This window comes from Hibiscus syriacus, unplaced genomic scaffold (genome assembly GCF_006381635.1).
Source record: "Hibiscus syriacus cultivar Baekdansim isolate YM2019G1 unplaced genomic scaffold, ASM638163v2 tig00111022_pilon, whole genome shotgun sequence".
Lineage (NCBI taxonomy): Eukaryota > Viridiplantae > Streptophyta > Magnoliopsida > Malvales > Malvaceae > Hibiscus > Hibiscus syriacus.
In genome coordinates, this window is record NW_024062956.1 from 2205623 (window position 1) to 2224228 (window position 18606).

An 18606-nucleotide genomic window follows, 5' to 3' on the forward strand; every position below is an offset into this window, starting at 1 on the left:
TTATTTTAGCAGTTTGCAGACGTTAAAAAACAAACAGTCTTTTTCTTGCAGACTGCAGACTTTTGGTCCACCTCTTCTGCTGCAGATGCCTGCAGATGTGGTCCGCAGACTGCAGACATTTTACCTCTTCAAAAACAAACACCACCTAAGTAATTTAAGGCGTAGTTTGTTTTCACTGTGTAACCTCTTCAAACCTCTTATGTCTGCACCGCGCAGACATTGGAATTCGCAGACCGTTTGTTTTTTAGAAGACAGAAGCTCTTCTAACGTCTGAGCGAGCTCTTCTTGGTGCAGATATGGTTTTATGTCTTCAAAGGTCTTCAAACCTCTTCAAGAACAATTATAAAATATGGTTATTTATTAAAATAATTTTAAATAATTTAATAAGGTTATTTATTTTAAAATAATTTATTTAAAATAATTTATTATAAAATAAATTATTATAAAATAAATTATTTTAAAATAAATTATTATAAAATATGGAATGATTTATTTTAAATAATTTATTAGTATAAATTGATTTATTTTAAAATATGAATTGATTTATTTTAAATAATTTATTAGTATGAATTGATTTATTTTAAAATATGGATTGATTTATTTTAAATGATTTATTAGTATGGATTGATTTATTTTAAATAATTTATTAGTATGGATTGATTTATTTTAAAATATAGATTGATTTATTATTGTAGTTGTATGGATTGATTTATTTTAAATAATTTATTAGTATGGATTGATTTATTTTAAAATATGGATTGATATATTATTGTAGTTGTATGGATTGATTTATTTTAAATAATTCATTAGTATGGATTGATTTATTTTAAAATATGGATTGATTTATTTTAAATAATCTATTAGTATGGATTGATTTATTTTAAAATATAGATTTATTTATTTTAAATAATTTATTAGTATGGATTGATTTATTTTAAAATATAGATTGATTTATTTTAAATAATTTATTATTGTAGTTATATTGATTATTTAAATTTCAGTATTGTAAAACTAAAATTATTTAAATCTCAGTATTGCAAAACTCTTTTAAGTTTAAAAAATCAGTTTATTTATATTTCAATTCATTTTAGCAGTCTGCAGACGTTAAAAAAACAGTCTTATTCTTTCAGACTGCAGACTTTTGGTCCACCTCTTCTGTTGCAGTTACCTGCAGATGTGATCCGCAGACTGCAGACATTTTACCTCTGCAAAAACAAACACCACCTAAGTGTCTTCCCAAAATACTGCAACATTCACCTAAATGAAAAAAAAAAATCATTTTTTAGAATGGTCATCCAAACAAGTTTGCCTAATCCTACAAGACTAAGCAAAAACAACTTCATTATTTTATTATTAAAAACAATTAATTAGATTAAACAACACAATTAATACATGTACGTACATGTAACAAAATGTGTGAAGCTGCTGCTGCTGCAATAAGAATTGGAAATAAAGGCGGTCTACTTTCATGGGGCTGACCCTCAACTATCCGTCCTTGAGTTCCCATGCACTGGACGTGCATAGCCCCTCCCTTTGTTTTCCATATTAAATTTTCTACCCTTCTTTGTTCATCCATGGTTTGTTACAAGTAACGGAAGCCATAATCTTGGAGATGAGAGTACTTGATGGGGGTTCCGGACTTGGACGGTTCGTGCGACGCCGACGCATGAGCCATCATCGCTGCTATCATGACGTTCACCAATCACCACCGTGTCTGCTGGTATCTGCAAATAAACGCTCTCAAATCCAATCCAATTCTGATCGTTGAAATTAGAAATGGTGTAGACTAGTGGACATGCACTAGAGGGAGCCATTTTTTTTGGTTAAAAGTGGAGGATATCCCTTCAACTCACCACATCAACTACTGAGTCCAGATTTCCCAGGAAGAAAGTCAATTTCCCTTGGCATATGCAACCAGGGGCGGATGTACATGGCTCTCTAGGAGAGTCATTGCACACTCATTATTTTGAGAAAAATGTTAAATTTAATTTAATTTGTTAATAGGAATAGAAAAAAATAAGAAAATTTGCATACCCAAAATTTTTTAGAATAGGGTATTAAAATTTTGGACCCCCATTTTTTAATTTCTAGATCCGCCACTGTATATAACTGCTAGGCTATCGATGGTTCTATTATTAAAACAAACAAGTAGAATTAGTTAAGAAAAAGGAAGAATTGAATTCATATTAAATACCTAATTTCTTTGAGGGAAGGACTCTTTGCTTTTATTTATGCGAATAGAAGCCGCTAATTTATTAAAAAAAATCTAACAATAAATATTTACAACCATAAATGTAAATTAAACAAATAACTGTGGCATTTTCCTATAACAATTGATACAAGAAACTAGTCATTTGAGATCATATAAGGCTTTTACAAGGAAAATATTAAAAATCCATCTAAAAAACTTGAACAAAAAATAGATACAGACATATATGACGTTTGCAAATGAGGCACTAGATTTCTTAAGTAAGGTCAAGGGTACGAACCCTGACATTTACAAATGTAGCAAATTGGATTGGGAGGATCGTCTCCATAATGGGCTTCTACAAAATATGATATTGATTAGTCGATCAATAAATCGAATACTAATGATTAATTCAAAGAGATAGATATGATCATATTTAACTGTATCTACAAACGAACCACAATAGGTGATCAAATTATTAAAAGATCACCAACAATCGTAAATCAAAGTCGAGCGTCGTGAGAAAACTATCTCCGGACGCAAGCGATGAAGTGTGGGAAATTTTGGGGAACTGATAGAGAAGAAGCAACAGAGAGAGCCATAAGAATTGAACAATTAAAAAAGGCCACATCATGATGTTTAAAATATAATCTTAAAAATTTTAGTTTAATTATAATTTTTGAGAATATTTTTTATTTAAATATAATTTTAAAATTTAAATTTAATTAATATTATTTTAATAATATATTAATAAAATAAGAATAATAAATGTCATATCATACATAAATATTAATAAAATAAGTAATGGTGATTAAAATAGGAGCAATTCAAAAGTTGAGTGATTAAATTGATTTTTTTAAAGTTTAGTGACTAAAATGAGAGAACGAAGATAGTTGAGTGATAAATAATATAATTTATCCATTTATAACAACTTTAAACAGATGGTCAAAGGGTCACATTGAGGAGAAAAATAAGACGAGGGTCACATTAACGTGTCATGTTAGCAGAAAATAATAGAGCTATTAGTTAACCACATGAAATATTTATCAAATGATCACATTATGTTTTTTTAGTTAGAGTGCCACATTAATCTAAAAAATACGATGAGAGTCACATTATTTTTTTTTTGGAAAGTTCATAAACTCCGCGTGCCTTTTTACCTTTCTAAAATAAGACAGAATGTCACCTTCAATTAAAACACTTCATTTTGGGTTTGAAGACGTTTAACCCCTAAGCCTCCTTCATCTACCGGAAGACAGGCTTCGTCCCACCAAACAAGTTAGACCCTTCTCAAATAAATCTATGAATAAATTGTTCAATGTCGTTACAGATGCCTTTAGAAAGATAACAGATTTACATGACATAAGAAGGTAGTACCACCAAAACTGATTTAGCCAGAGGAACTCGTTATGCAAGAGGTAAATGCCTAGATTTCCTTCTTGTCAATCTATTTCAGATTTTCTGGATAAAAAAAATGATATGTGACATAAATAACTATGTTGTGCAACAAAGGAACCCATAGATATCTACCAAAATATAAATATGAGTCGTTAATTTAATTAACTCGGAATTTTTTAATTCGATTGCATCCATTATTCACTCCAGGTATAATGCCTTTCAACATTTCTCCCATCGGCTTTGTAAATACGAAGGTGTCTGGCCATCCATAAAGCCGCCGTGTTTTACCATTTTCAGTTTTTCTATCTGCATTTATTTTTACTTCTTTCGTTCCATTTAAGCATTTATTAAACGGATATCCTACTTTTTAGGCCTTGTCCCCTCGTCAAGGGGGACAATTGTACAATGTTTCCTTTTCTAAAATTCTATTCCAAGTTTTTTCCACTTCTTCTAAATGAAAAAGGCCCTCCAAGATATTAATAATCTAATTTAGTCATTTCTATATAGAAGTTTTAAGTTTATTTTTATAAAATGAAGTACAGTAAAGGTCACTAAGTTATGAAAAAAATATTTTTTTTATCAACAATCTTTTAGATGTTACAAATTTATCATTAAACTTCTTAACTTGTTCCAAAATGATCTCTTGTAAATTTTGACGAGTTTAAAAATTTTATTTTGTAATAGTTTAATAAATTTTAAAATTATTTTAAAACAGTTCAAGTTTTTAATGACCATTTACTATATGAAATTAGGAATTAAGAAAAGAAAACATCATTAGGAAACTTTCATCATCATCTTGCTCATGGAGAGAACATATCGAGTTTATCTTAATTTTTTACATTAAAATATTTTAGATATAAAACAAATTATTCAGATTGTAGTATTGTTATGTTATAATAGGCAACTTTAATTTTAATTTTAAGTTTAATTAATATTTATATAGTTTTGTTTAAATTAATATTTAAATTTAACTTCTTTTATACACTATAATATCAAATTAAGTAATGAAATGTACGATACAAATTATATTTAGATGTCAATTTAAAAGAAAAAATGTAAAATAAATTAAAAATCAAATTAGTTTGAGGTGATTATAACGTAATATTTGTTTATATTCTTTTTTTGTTATTGACAACACAACGTAATTACTTAAATTTAAGACATTTTAAAAAATAATACACTCCTTAATCATTAAATTTGTTTGATGAATTGAAATTGTAAATATGTTAAAGTCTATTATAATCGTATAGTAGGAATTGAATTTGTTTGAAAAATCAAATCAATCATAGATCAAATTTAAAGTTGAAACTTACTCAACAATTAATGTTATGGGGTCATGCCTATTTAGACGAAGGAAACGGCTGCTATTTTAGGTTTTTGCTTTTAATTTCATCAATTTTGGGCGGCCAGGGTTGTTTGTGTGTCGTGCATCACTGACTAAGTTGTTAATGTCCTTCATTCATTTATCAGTTTAGCTACAAAAACTATCTCATGTGTTTATATATAGAGAAAATCGCCTCAGTGACCAAAAATACCTTATAATATACGATTTTAATCAACTTTTTTTGGATTTGCCAAAATGACCAATAAAATCGCAACGCGATATCAAAATCGCAACGCGATTTAGAAAATCGCAACGTTAAAAAGAAAATCGCAACGGTCAAAAGAAAATCGCAACGCGAGCTTCCAAGTTCGCAACGCGATTTAGAAGAAAATCGCAATGCGATTGATTGAATCGCAATGCGATTTATAGAATCGCAATGCGATTGAGAGAGTCGCAACGCGATTTAGAAGAAAATCGCAATGCGACTGAGAGAACCGCAATGCGACTGAGAGAATCGCAACGCGATTTAGAGAATCGCAACGTTAAAAAGAAAATCGCAACGGTCAAAAGAATAGTTAAAAAAATTTTGTTTCTTAAGAATTTTCTCTAAAAAGATAGTATCCGCGCGGACGTGTCGAAGACACGTATTACCACGACCACGACCACGACCACGACCACGACCACGACCCGAGACGAGACGGCGGCGGCGGCGGCGCGCGAGAGTCCCCCTTGTCCTCTTTCACTCAACAAGGAAGTGCAAAATACAAGCCTTAAATATAATTCCCAATAGTGTTTCCAATACTATGTGGGATTGAGCATTACCAACACTTGTTCCCAATATCATTATTCTTCATAAGTTATCATCCATTACAATATGAATTATCGATAATAAATTAATTCATTTTAATAAGTATTTAAAATTATAACTTGATAAATACATGAAATAATTCTATTATTAAATAAAAAATATATTTTTTATATTAAAATTATTGAGATAGATATTTACTATAAAAGTAAAAGATTTTTTTTTCACGTACAACCTCTATGTGAATTAGTTTCACAATAAGGTATCGGTTATGCATTGGATTCTTTCGTATTAGATGGTCTTTAATAAGATCATCATCATCATTCTTTTGTTCAACAATACCATATATTAATGAGGTATATTGGTTCATTAACATGACTAATTCATATTGTAATGGATGATAACTTATGAAGAATAATGATATTTGGAACAAGTGTTGGTAATGCTCAATCCCACATAGTATTGGAAATACTATTGGGAATGGTATTTAAGGCTTGTATTTTGCACTTCCTTGTTGAGTGAAAGAGGACAAGGGGGACTCTCGCGCGCCGCCGCCGCCGCCGTCTCGTCTCGGGTCGTCGTGGTCGTGGTCGTGGTCGTGGTCGTGGTCGTGGTCGTGGTCGTGGTCGTGGTCGTGGTCGTGGTCGTGGTCGTGGTCGTGGTCGTGGTCGTGGTCGTGGTCGTGGTCGTGGTCGTGGTCGTGGTCGTGGTCGTGGTCGTGGTCGTGGTCGTGGTCGTGGTCGTGGTCGTGGTCGTGGTCGTGGTCGTGGTCGTGGTCGTGGTAATACGTGTCTTCGACACGTCCGCGCGGATACTATCTTTTTAGAGAAAATTCTTAAGAAACAAAATTTTTTTAACTATTCTTTTGACCGTTGCGATTTTCTTTTTAACGTTGCGATTTTCTAAATCGCGTTGCGATTCTCTCAATCGCATTGCGATTCTCTCAGTCACATTGCGATTCTCTCAGTCTCATTGCGATTCTCTCAGTCGCATTGCGATTCTCTTCTAAATCGCGTTGCGACTCTCTCAATCGCATTGCGATTCAATCAATCGCATTGCGATTTTCTTCTAAATCGCGTTGCGAACTTGGAAGCTCGCGTTGCGATTTTCTTTTGACCGTTGCGATTTTCTTTTTAACGTTGCGATTTTCTAAATCGCGTTGCGATTTTTATATCGCGTTGCGATTTTATTGGTCATTTTGGCAAATCCAAAAAAAAATTGGTTAAAATCGTATATTATAAGGTATTTTTGGTCACTGAGGCGATTTTCTCTTTTATATATATATATATATATATATATATATATATATATATATATGGGATAATTATGTTATATAATGTAATTTTTTTTTAGTTTTACATAAATTTATGATAGATGGATGAGTGAAAATAGATAACTGAGATTAATAGTAGAAAATGATAAGATATTGACTGAAAAACTAAAAATAAGGAAACAATCTCAATAATTTATTTTCATTGATCCACCGATCCTAATCTTATATATATATATTATTAAACCAATTATCAAATCTAATATGATATAAATATTGTTAATAATAATATTATTTATGAGTGTACGAATAGACACTTTATAAAAGCTTTAATGAATGAACACAGTGCATTGAGGGGTGGATCATGCATGTGAGTCTTATCCTATTTATTCAATGACACCTATCCATGTCAACCATATATGGCGCTCCTCAAAACAAAATTCATATTGTTTAGAAAAGTCTAGTAAATATACTCTTTAAGCTTTAATTAAAGTTTAATACGAGTTAAATTCATTAAGTCATCGATGGTAAAAAAAAATGTTATTTTTTTAAAGGATGTATATATTGTTAATTGATTAAAAAAATATTATGAACATAAACTATTTTGTAATTACCATAGACTATTAAAAATTAATAATAACATGAGTTTGTATGATAGATGTATTTGTGTCTTTTAATTTTATATTCAAACTATTTTAATGTTCATTTTGATATATGCATATTTTTATTATGATATGTCTTTTAATTTTATATACAAACTATTTTAATATATATTTTCATTACGTTGAAGGCATGCTTGTTAATATTATGATATGCTTAATTATGTTTGTTATTTAAGATGTGCTTACGTATTGATGCTAAAAGTATAGAAACGATGTATGCTAAAGCTTGGAAAGATCATATATGTAACACCCAACTCGTACCTGACCCGGATACGAATTCGAGATGTTACATTGATTTTTTAAAACAATTTCTTTATAAAATAACTAAACATTTGAATTTATATTAAGAAAATACAATAAATACTATTAAATTATGTTTCAATATAAAATTTAAGAAAACAAATATGTATTTGTGTACCATACGGTATGAACAGTACCGTGAACAATACCATGAACAGTAAAAATTCGAATATAAATTGTGTATCGATATACTGCTACAGTACTGCAACAATATTACTACAGTAACTTTCGTAAAAATACATATAATCTCGTAAAAATCTAAGTTTTCATCCGTATAAAATTTATCAATTATATATATGCATTTAAAACATTACAAAACTCAATCGTATGACTTTTCAAAACCGATTAGAACATATCAGATTTAATCCTTTGTTTACATGCCAACCACTATCCTTATTACAAAATACATATTATGTATTTCTTTTATGATATGATCTTTGGAAATGAGGAACTGACATGTTTTGCATACTTTTATCAATCTTCCTCTTCTCGGAACGTACGCGTAAAACAATCACACGCTAAGTCGTTGATTTAGTGAGGCATATAAAACATATAATATAATCATATAACATTTCATATAAACAATAGGCATACATCTGCAAATACTATCATTAATCCCTTTTACTTACCATATATTCATCATATATAACACATATATCACTATACCAAGGAATAAACATATTGTCATGGACCAAAGCCCAAGTTCCAAGGGCGTGACAATATCATCATGTAATTTCTATAACATATTTCATATTATCAAATATACATATCACATATATCATTTCACAACAGAGCACATATTGTATCATATCAATTGATTTATTTACTCTCTTTAAAGTCTATGTATTAGCTCATGTATACTTTTGAGAACTTAAGGTATGTGAGTACATTGAGGTTGTGCACTACTATGCTGTCACCGCAGCTCGTATAAATATCCCGAAGGACCTATCCAGATGTCAGAAAGAACCTCGACAACTGTCCATAGGTTCCGAAAGAACTTAGGTAAACTGTTTATATGTTCCTTAGATAACACTATTGAAAAAAACAATTAAATTAAAAAACTACTATTGAAAAAAATTAATCTAAAAACTTAAAAATTTACTATTACGGGCATGGCGAAGCCTGCCTTTAGTGGGGAATGTTACATAACACTTCAATTTTTTTTTTATAAAAAAACCCTATAGATTTAATATAAGATAAATTTAAAAAGAATATTAACACTTCTTATAAAATAAATTTAAAATCCATTATTTACTTTCATCAGCTTAACAAAAAAAAGTGTACACATTTTAAATTTTGTCACCTTAAATTATTTTTTTTATTTCATCCCCGAAATTAATTTAATAATATATAAATAATATTTACGAATTTTAACCTAACAGTAGACAAAGATGATAACGGGTCGGGTTAGGTCATACTTTTGTCCAGCCAGATTCGATCAAAAATATATATATTCTCTATTCAAATTCGATCAGATATGAGAATCATATACTCTCCACTCCATCCGACTCAACTTGAAGAGCATATTTCCTCTATCTGAACCGATTCAACTTGAATTTTTGGAGTATAAACTCAATGTGATTTGATTCGACCATATGTAAAATAGAAATATAATTAAAAAAAGAAGAAGACATTATAGCAATTCTCTAAATTTATAGGGAAAATATGGCATTACCATCGTATCGGGTCAGATCAAAGGTTTTTTTGTTCTCCACTTAAATCCAATTCAACTCGATCCAAACTTGTTCTTTTTAAAATTTATTCTAATAAAATAAAATCAAATAAAAATTTATCAATTTTGAGTTAAATCATCGTCCCTAGCAGTAACACTCAAATGAAACGATCTCTTGATCTACGGAAATGCAACGCAACATATCTGCAAAATTAAATGCTACTTATTTAGAACCACAAATATTCAACTCCTCTGTCCGATATTTTATTTAATCAATAGAATCATAAATGTCCCGATTCCAGTTTACTCAAAAATAATAACTGTAAAAATTTATTCTTTTTTAAAAACATCAATAATACATTTTCAAACAATTATTATAAAATATAATCAAATATAATATTTTAATAATAGATTTAAAATTTAAACATAATATTAATATATGATGGCATTTAAATTGAATAATTCAGAGTTTCAAATTAATACTTTACTAACTTTTTTTTCATGGAATTTTAATCTACCTGTAACCTTCTAAATCTGGTTTAGACGGTATGATCGAATCTCGGAAATCACAATAGTATAAATTAACATAAACAAGTATTTTCGAGTTTATTGATAAATAACATACCTGGAAAAAATTTCAGATATAGCAAGCAGTGACAGAAAGTTTGTACATTTCAATAATAAAACCGAGTTTATAGAAATTAATGCATGCCAAATATAGTCCAAAACACATAAAATCAGAATATCCCATAATCCCAAATACAAAAAGTAATCCAATGCGAATTATAGGTCTCTGAGAAAAAAATAAAGTCTGAAAATGTCCATACAATATTTAGGAAAATATGCTACTAGTTGATCCTCTGAGTACCAGTCGAAAACCCTAGAGGCCAAAAGGATCTGAAAGGATAGAAACTAAAAGAATGAGTTAGAAAAATATTAAATAAAAATTTTATTAACTGCAAAAATATAAACTAATTAAAAATAAAAAAATAATTAAATAAATAAGTTTTATTGATTTCGATGGGAGACGAAGATTGCAATCCATACTTTCCCTCTTCAGCTAATCAAAATAAAGAATCAGTCCAATTGAAAGTACATTTGTCATACATAGCCGAAAGGAGTGTCATTTCTCTAAATATACGTTGCTTTGGTGTTTTGATATTATAAAATTTGTTCCATACTTCATAATTTATGTTGGATTTACTCAAACCACACAACAGATGCATTTGTTTACCTGCTTTGATGTCTGCTTCCCAGATTTTGTTGAACACGAAAGAGAAAACTTGTGTTACAAAATTCAACAACAATTATATTGGGTTAACAATGGAACCTTGAAGAAGCTCAATTTTAGAGTCAATTTCTTCCCCAAATAAGTTATTGTTTTGTTTGCAATGTAAATCATAGTATACTTCACTGATTTTACAAACGGCGTCCAATCTAACTTCACCACACTCTTGGTTAACAACTTTACTTTATCCATCCTACACCTAATTAAACAAATAATTATATTAATACTTTTATATTCACCTAATCATTCGGGAACTCATCATGCATTCTCTGTAGAGGTCTTGAGTCCGAACAGTTACATCTGTAAATTGTATATGCGTTTAGTGACAGAGTTAAGATACCATCTCAACGAAGGCAAAGTATAACAAACAATACGAATTGAGAGGAGCAAAACGAAACTGAACTAAAATTTGAATGGCTAAGTAGGCATTTTCTTCATATATTTTTTTAGTAATAAGAAATCAGGGAAGCAGTGGCCCCCTTGGATGAAGCATGAAATTTAGTCATTCTATTAAAAAAAATTTGAACATCTATTATCTTATAATTATCTCATACTATTAAAAAAATTAGTCATTCGAAATTGAAATTTAGTTTAGTGAGATATTTTAATAAAAATGTATCAAAATATTTTTGGGTAAATTGTGCATTTAGTATCTAAACTATTACTTTTGTTTTATTTTGGTACTCAAACTTTATTTTTTTTTAAACTATACTTAACGTTTAGTTTAGATTTCAATTTGACATCCTCGTCGTTAAAAATTAACAGAACTAATGATGTAGTATTTTCAATGGTGATGTGGCATTACCTTAAGGTGACACATCAATAGCACCGTTAAGTATTTAACAAGAGGAAAATAAAAAGTAAACTAAACATTAAATATGCTTTTGAAAAATAATAAAGTTTGAGTACCAAAACGAAATAAATTTAATAATTTAAGTACTAAACGTATAGTTTACTCGATATTTTTAATTTAATTCGCGTGGGATGTGCTGACCATTCTACATTATCAATTATAGGAGAATCACTTCTTTTTAACATTTTAGGAAAAGTGAACTACTTAAAATTTAGTAGTTGGATTTTGGAATCACAATTACACATATATTGTATTATAACATATAAATAAAAATTTGGAGAAAGACTATCAAATAATTTCTAATTATGGTCCTTACTGATTTAATCATCTATATAATATACAGAAAGAAATTCAAATATTTGATATATTTCCCTTTGAATGAAATCTCAATTTTAGCGACAATTTCATTAGATATCTTATGACTAGGGTCCTTTTTTTCTATCCAATTCCTCCACCACCGTAAACCCGAGTTAGATTCAAGTATGATACACATTTCAGTTATTAGGAAAACCCAAGTACTCTCTTTCGGATCTAAGGAACAACTCATAGAAATATTTTTTTTCCTTTTAGAAGCTACAGGAGCGAAACAATCAACCTATTGATATTGGAAGACCTAAAAGATTCTTCCAATGTTTATCATTTATGAGTCCAATGGAATTCCTAGGTATAGGAAGAAACTATGTCAAATAGAGATCTTTCTTTTTTAACCATATTTTGCTTGTTAATACAATATATAAAGACTGCTACTACAAATAGTACTAAACTCTTAATCGTGAAATATTGATTGCTTGTTGAACCATGTAAATTGTGTGAAAGTAAGAATATCTAAAAATATATTTTATTAAATTATCTTTATGATATATCCTTTTATAAAAATAACATTCATTCAACATCACCTACGTAATATCAACATTAAATACACCAAGTGGTCACTTTTAACCCTTTTTAACATGTTGTTAACCCTTCAAACATTCATTGAACATCGTGTATCATCCAACTACATTAATCAACATTGAAATATAATCTAAACATACCAAGAGTACATGAAATTCACCAAGATAATCATAAACATTTACCAACTTATCACAACATACAATTTCACCTAAAATTCATCATGAACCAAACATGTTCACATATCATCTTACCCTGTTTTTCATAGGAGAACACAAGGGTCATAACATTACTATTTTAGCATCATATTGTGCTTAAACTTCAAATATCATAGAAACCAAAGTCATGCACATCATAACTTCAAAAGTCGAGCTTTTCTATTAATGAAGCAGTCAGTGTTCAATTCCAACAGTGGAAAGGCTCAGTTTGATTAGAAGATTAACATAGTTCAGTTTCAAGCTTATTCGACAATTAACAGTGACGAAACAAAAAAAATTAACTTTTGATTTCAATTAGAGTGTGAAAAGATTGAAAGGCTTTTTGACAAGTCTGAATGGAAGGTAAGAAAGAAGACATTAACTTAGCATTTCTTTTAGGGGAATAACATGTCACAACATTTTTTTTTCTTAACTCAAAGGATGACAATGACCATAATAATGGAGAATTAAAAGTTTAGTGAATATATTGTAACTCATAAAAGTTTAGTGACGAAAATGTATACACCTTAAAAGTTTAAGCATTACCTATGTAATTTACTCTTTTTAAAAATTATTTGTTAAAACGTGCTGCCAGTCCCCATATTTGAATAAAGTTTACAAATTTAGCCTCTATGCTTAAAAAGATGAAAATTAAATCCTTTTATATTTTCAATTTAAAATCTTAGTCTAATCTTTGACATAATATTTCTCATAAAAGTATTCGTGAATGTAATCGTATCAACTTTAGAAGCAAATCATTATAAACTCGTTAATCATACTTGATATTAAGCAAAAATTTGACGATAAATATTGTGTCAACAATTGGATTAAGATTTTTAAATCGAAAAGATAAAATAAATATTTACATGGACTGAATCTTATACTTTACTAAAGTACGTGGAATTACAGCATATTTTGATTCAAAATTATACATCAAATTAATTGTTAAAATTTCATTATAAAATATTATAATATTCATGTTTAAATAATTTGTGTAAATACAGATAACAAATAAAATAGAAAATTATATATTTCTTTTAAAACATTTTAAGTTTATTTATTTTGAATTTAAATGTAAAATTTCATATTATTGCAATGTAATAAAATTTAATGTCCCTTAATTTTATCAGATTTTAAAAACTAATATGCTATATTATAATTTGATAATATCACATGTGTACCACGCGTCATCGAAATTGGTATATATATATATATATTAATGTGATTTAATAATTGGAGGATGATATTAAAATGATTACAAGCTAATGCCCCAAATAAATGGTAAAATAAAGAGGATTTGGTAACAGTGACAGGTGTAAGTGTGTTTTCGATATATACTAGAATTTGAATTTTTTTCGTTAGTTATTCATTTTATTGATAGTGTTTATATTGAAATTTTATTTATGTTCGTTACATACAAAAAATTTACGTGAATATATATATATATATATCTTTAAAAATATTTATGGATCAACAACAAATTGATAGTGGCTTGAAAAATAGATGCAGGTGATATGTTTGGTAGTCAAGCATTTGTACTTAAATTTAAAAAGATTTAAGTACTAAAATAGAATAATTTCTAATCCTTTAAACGGAAAAATGGATTTACGGAGCCTGATTCCATCTATGAACGCCTCCTTCAGTTGCTCCTTCTATTGAAGGGCCTTGTTTACTTTTCTGGAGTTTGAGGGCATATTTTGTATCCTAACATCATATCAAAGTGATATGCAATCATTATCGAAAGGTACATGTAAACAAAGTCGGACATAGAATTTTATCCTGGGAGCGAAGTTATAAAATTTTAGAAAGAGAAAATGTGTTATCAATAGAAAATATAAAAGAAACGCTTAAATTATATGAGGATTTGAAAATTTTGAGGGGTGACTGCCCGATCGCCTCTTTCTGTACATCCCTCCATGTAACAGAAGATGAAATTCTGATTTATACTAATGAAGAATAAGCTGCAAATAAAAACCAATACATTCACAATGACACTTGCCTCATCAAACGTGTTTACAGAAAAATCAGAAACACATGCAACCCTTACTCTACCATGGACGGCTGGAACGCACATAAATAGGGTTGAATTGTCATGCCTAGTACTTGAGCTTTAAATTATATTCCCACCCTTTGCAGCACCTAGATGAATGGATTAACACTTTGGGAATTGCAGGCTGCATCAATAGATGGTTACCAGTAATCACCACAAGAACAGCTACCTGATTCGAAGTGGTGGAACCGGGATTTATCCCTAACAACTATATCCCTTCCTTCAATCAGTGATATTAACTTGATAACAGTGTGAGTCTCCACACACTCTAAGGTTCTTAACAATCTGAAGCGCTGTTCCAGGAGTAGCGATCAACCCGAAAGCAATAGCCAGTCTCTCACTGTGTTGAGAAAGAATGATTTCTTTGTCTTCATTGGCAATGTCCTGAAGTACATAATCGGTATCAGGTTGATACCCTGTGTCCTTCAGTCGAGATTTTAGCTCATCAAGTTTTGAATAAATATGATCCAACATGGGATGAGAATGATCAGCGGCCAAGAATGAGTGAGTCTTGTTCTTAACTTCAATCCAGCTGTAGCCAGCCTCCTTTTTCACTTTTCTCTGCTCCATCAATTTCCTTACATTCCTTCTTTCATGCCAATTTTCTGCTGCAGCATAAATATTGGAAAGCAAAACATATGCAGCTGAGTCTTCTGGCTGAAGTGAAATAAGCTGGTCTGCAGCATGTTTCCCGAGCTCTAAATTGCGATGAACACGGCAGGCAGCCAAGAGAGTTTGCCACACAGTTGCAGAGGCAGGGAAAGACATCTTGTTGATGATATTCATTGCCTTGTCAAACATTCCAGCTCGGCTATATAGATCAACCATGCAAGAACACAGCTCCATTGTTGGGGAAATGTGGTGTTCTTTTATCATCTTGTTGAAGTATTTTTCACCTTCATCCACTAATCCAACATGACTACAGGCAGAAATGATGCCAATAAATGTTATATCATCCATTTCCACGTTTTCTCTCTGCATTTCTTCGAAAACATTAAGAGCTTTCTTCGCACAACCATGCTGTGCATATCCAGAGATCATCGAGTTCCATGACACGAGGTCTCTTTCCCGCTGCTTTGTAAAAACCTGATAAGCATTATCTATATTCCCTCTCTTAGCATACATTGTAATCAGAGCACTACATACGCATAAAGCATCACTTAATTTTGATTTCATTGACCATGCATGAAACTGCTTTCCCTGCTCTAAAGGTGCTGTAGGTGCCGCACAGGCATTGATAACACTTGAAAAGGTGAATTCATTAGGTTTAATCCCCTCCTTCACCAGCTGCATAAAAACTTTGGTAGCTCCCACGGAGTCTCCTATTTGAGCATACCCACCTAGCATCGCCGACCATGCAACAATGTCCCGCTCATCAATTTGTTCGAAAGCTTTGGCAGCTTCTTTGATATTTCCCAGCTTAACATAAGCATCTAAAATAGCAGTTCCGACAGACGACGACTTCTCATAATTAGCTTTGATTACTTGTGCATGTATTTGGAAAGGAGAAATAGTGGGTTGGGCTGTAAGGATTGTAGTATAAGTAAAATGGTTTGGTCTAACACCTTTCTTGTTCATTAAACAAAAAAGTTTCACTGCCTCTTGAATTTTACCGTTCTGCAGGTGCCCACTGATCATAGCCGTCCAAGATACAACATTTTGAGCTTCAAGCATCATTGAAAACAACTTGAATGCATCGTCCATTTCACTGCACTTACTGTAAGCTACCATAAGCGTGGTTTTGATTTTAGGGTCACAACTAAAACCATCTTTCAAAACTCGACAATGAAGCTGTCTTGCAAAACCCAATTCCTTACGGTTAGCACATAACTTTATAAGAGGAGCAAAAGACATCTGAGTAAGCTTAACACCAGCTAGCCTCATATCGTAAAATGTTTCGAAAGCTTCCAAATCAAGCCCATTTGTTACATAACCAGAAATCATACAATTCCATGTCACAGCATTCTTGGTTTCCATGCCATCAAAAAAAAAGTCTAGCATTTTTACCCATCCCTGATTTTAAATACATATTAATCAAAGAATTGCACACAAAAGTTGTTGTCTTGAGACCAAATTTTACAATCAAACAATGAACTTGAACGCCGGTTTCTACCATCCCTTCAGACGCCAGAGCTACAAGAACAGCAGCAAAGGTATATGGATTGGGTTTTATCCCTTCCATGTGCATTGTCAAGAACAATTCCAAAACTTGCTCGTTCATTCCATTCTGAGCATAGCCACTAAGCAATGAAGTCCAAGAAACCATATTCCTTTCCCCCAAATGATCAAAAACTCTCCTACCATCTTTAACATTCTCTGTTCTCATATACTTATCTAAAAGATAAGTCCCTACAGTGACATCCTCAAGTAACCCAAGCTTCAAACATTGGCAATGAACTTGTCTTCCAGCTATCACATTAAACAAGCATCCGCATACCTTTAAAACACAGGATAACGTGGATGCATCAACCGGTAAACCAAAACGATGAATACCCAAAAAGAGATTTAGAGTTTCCTCCTTGTTGTTATTGCGAGAGTAGTCGAAGAGCAAAGCATTGTAATGGGAAAGATCTGGGTGAGGACTTTTGTCAAACAGATGAGGAGTCTGCCGTAAAGTAGCATATTCAACGCAAAAATTTGAGCGTTGAAGGTTCAAATTCAATGCATTGATTTGGGAAAGGGAGAGATATCTGTGGAATGGATTGTTGAGAAATTGTTTTGCTTGATTTCTCTTGACTGTTCTGAAAGAGACTCTCAAGATCATGCTAGCCTGTTTAATGATAGTAGGCAGTGAACAATGTTTGAGGTGTGTTTCGGTTGTTTATTTGTGCGACCAAACTAGTAGGTTGTTAACATCCATTGGAGCTTCAAAATAACTGCTTTCGTCTCCAGGGTTTGAGCATCACAAAGATTGTTCCAATGCGATTAAGAATACAAGTGATGGTGTTTTCTTTTCTTTTCTTTTTGGTATTTTAGAGTGAGTGTTATGATCAGATATATTACTGAAATCATATTATATATAATATGACAAGATATTGAAGACGTATTTTTTTTAAGGCTTGAGGTAAAAGTAGATGTTTAAATTATATTTGAAATTAATTTTAGATGTTTAAAGAATTTTTTATTAAAATTAAGTATTTAGTTTTTTAACATTATATTTTTAAATGTCTTTGCTGTAATACGCAATAAAAAAAAATTGTTGACGACATATATCACATCTATTTTTTTAAAAAAAAAAAACTTTAAATTAATATTAATTAAAAATTATATTTCTTGAAGTTACAAAAATATCTCAAAATACTCTAACAAGTACTCAAAATTTAAAATCCCTGAAGCCCTCCATATTGTTGACCAGTCCAAATCCCAAACAACCGACTAACCAGTGAAGCAGAACAATGAAACTCAAATGGGCGAAGTAGGAAATTGAAATCCTTTTTAGCGAAAGCGAGGGAGAGAAAGCAGCGTGCGAGATGAGGGGATGGGCGGCGGGAGAGAGAGTAGGGGACGTGTGGGGGGAGGGGATGAACTTTTTCCTATAAAAAATAATTTTAAAAAAAAATAAAACTTTAAATATAAAATGCGTTACTTAATTTTTTTAATAATTATTACGAAATAGACACCTAAATGCAATAGGTATATAACTTTAAAAAAAACTTTTACATTAATTTAAAAAAAGGATTAAAAATGTTGAAATGATATATTAAAACC

At 30.7% G+C, this 18606-nt stretch overlaps 1 protein-coding gene across 1 annotated transcript; it reads right to left on the reverse strand.

Annotated features, from left to right (window-relative positions):
* Window positions 1-14952: 14952 nt before the first annotated feature.
* LOC120150577 (pentatricopeptide repeat-containing protein At2g27610-like) lies at window positions 14953-17662 on the reverse strand. The gene is given in 3 exon segments (XM_039163238.1): window positions 14953-15153; window positions 15155-16887; window positions 16889-17662. Coding segments are annotated over 3 exon segments (2622 nt in total). The 3' UTR covers window positions 14953-15038.
* Between the last annotated feature and the right edge of the window lie 944 nt (window positions 17663-18606).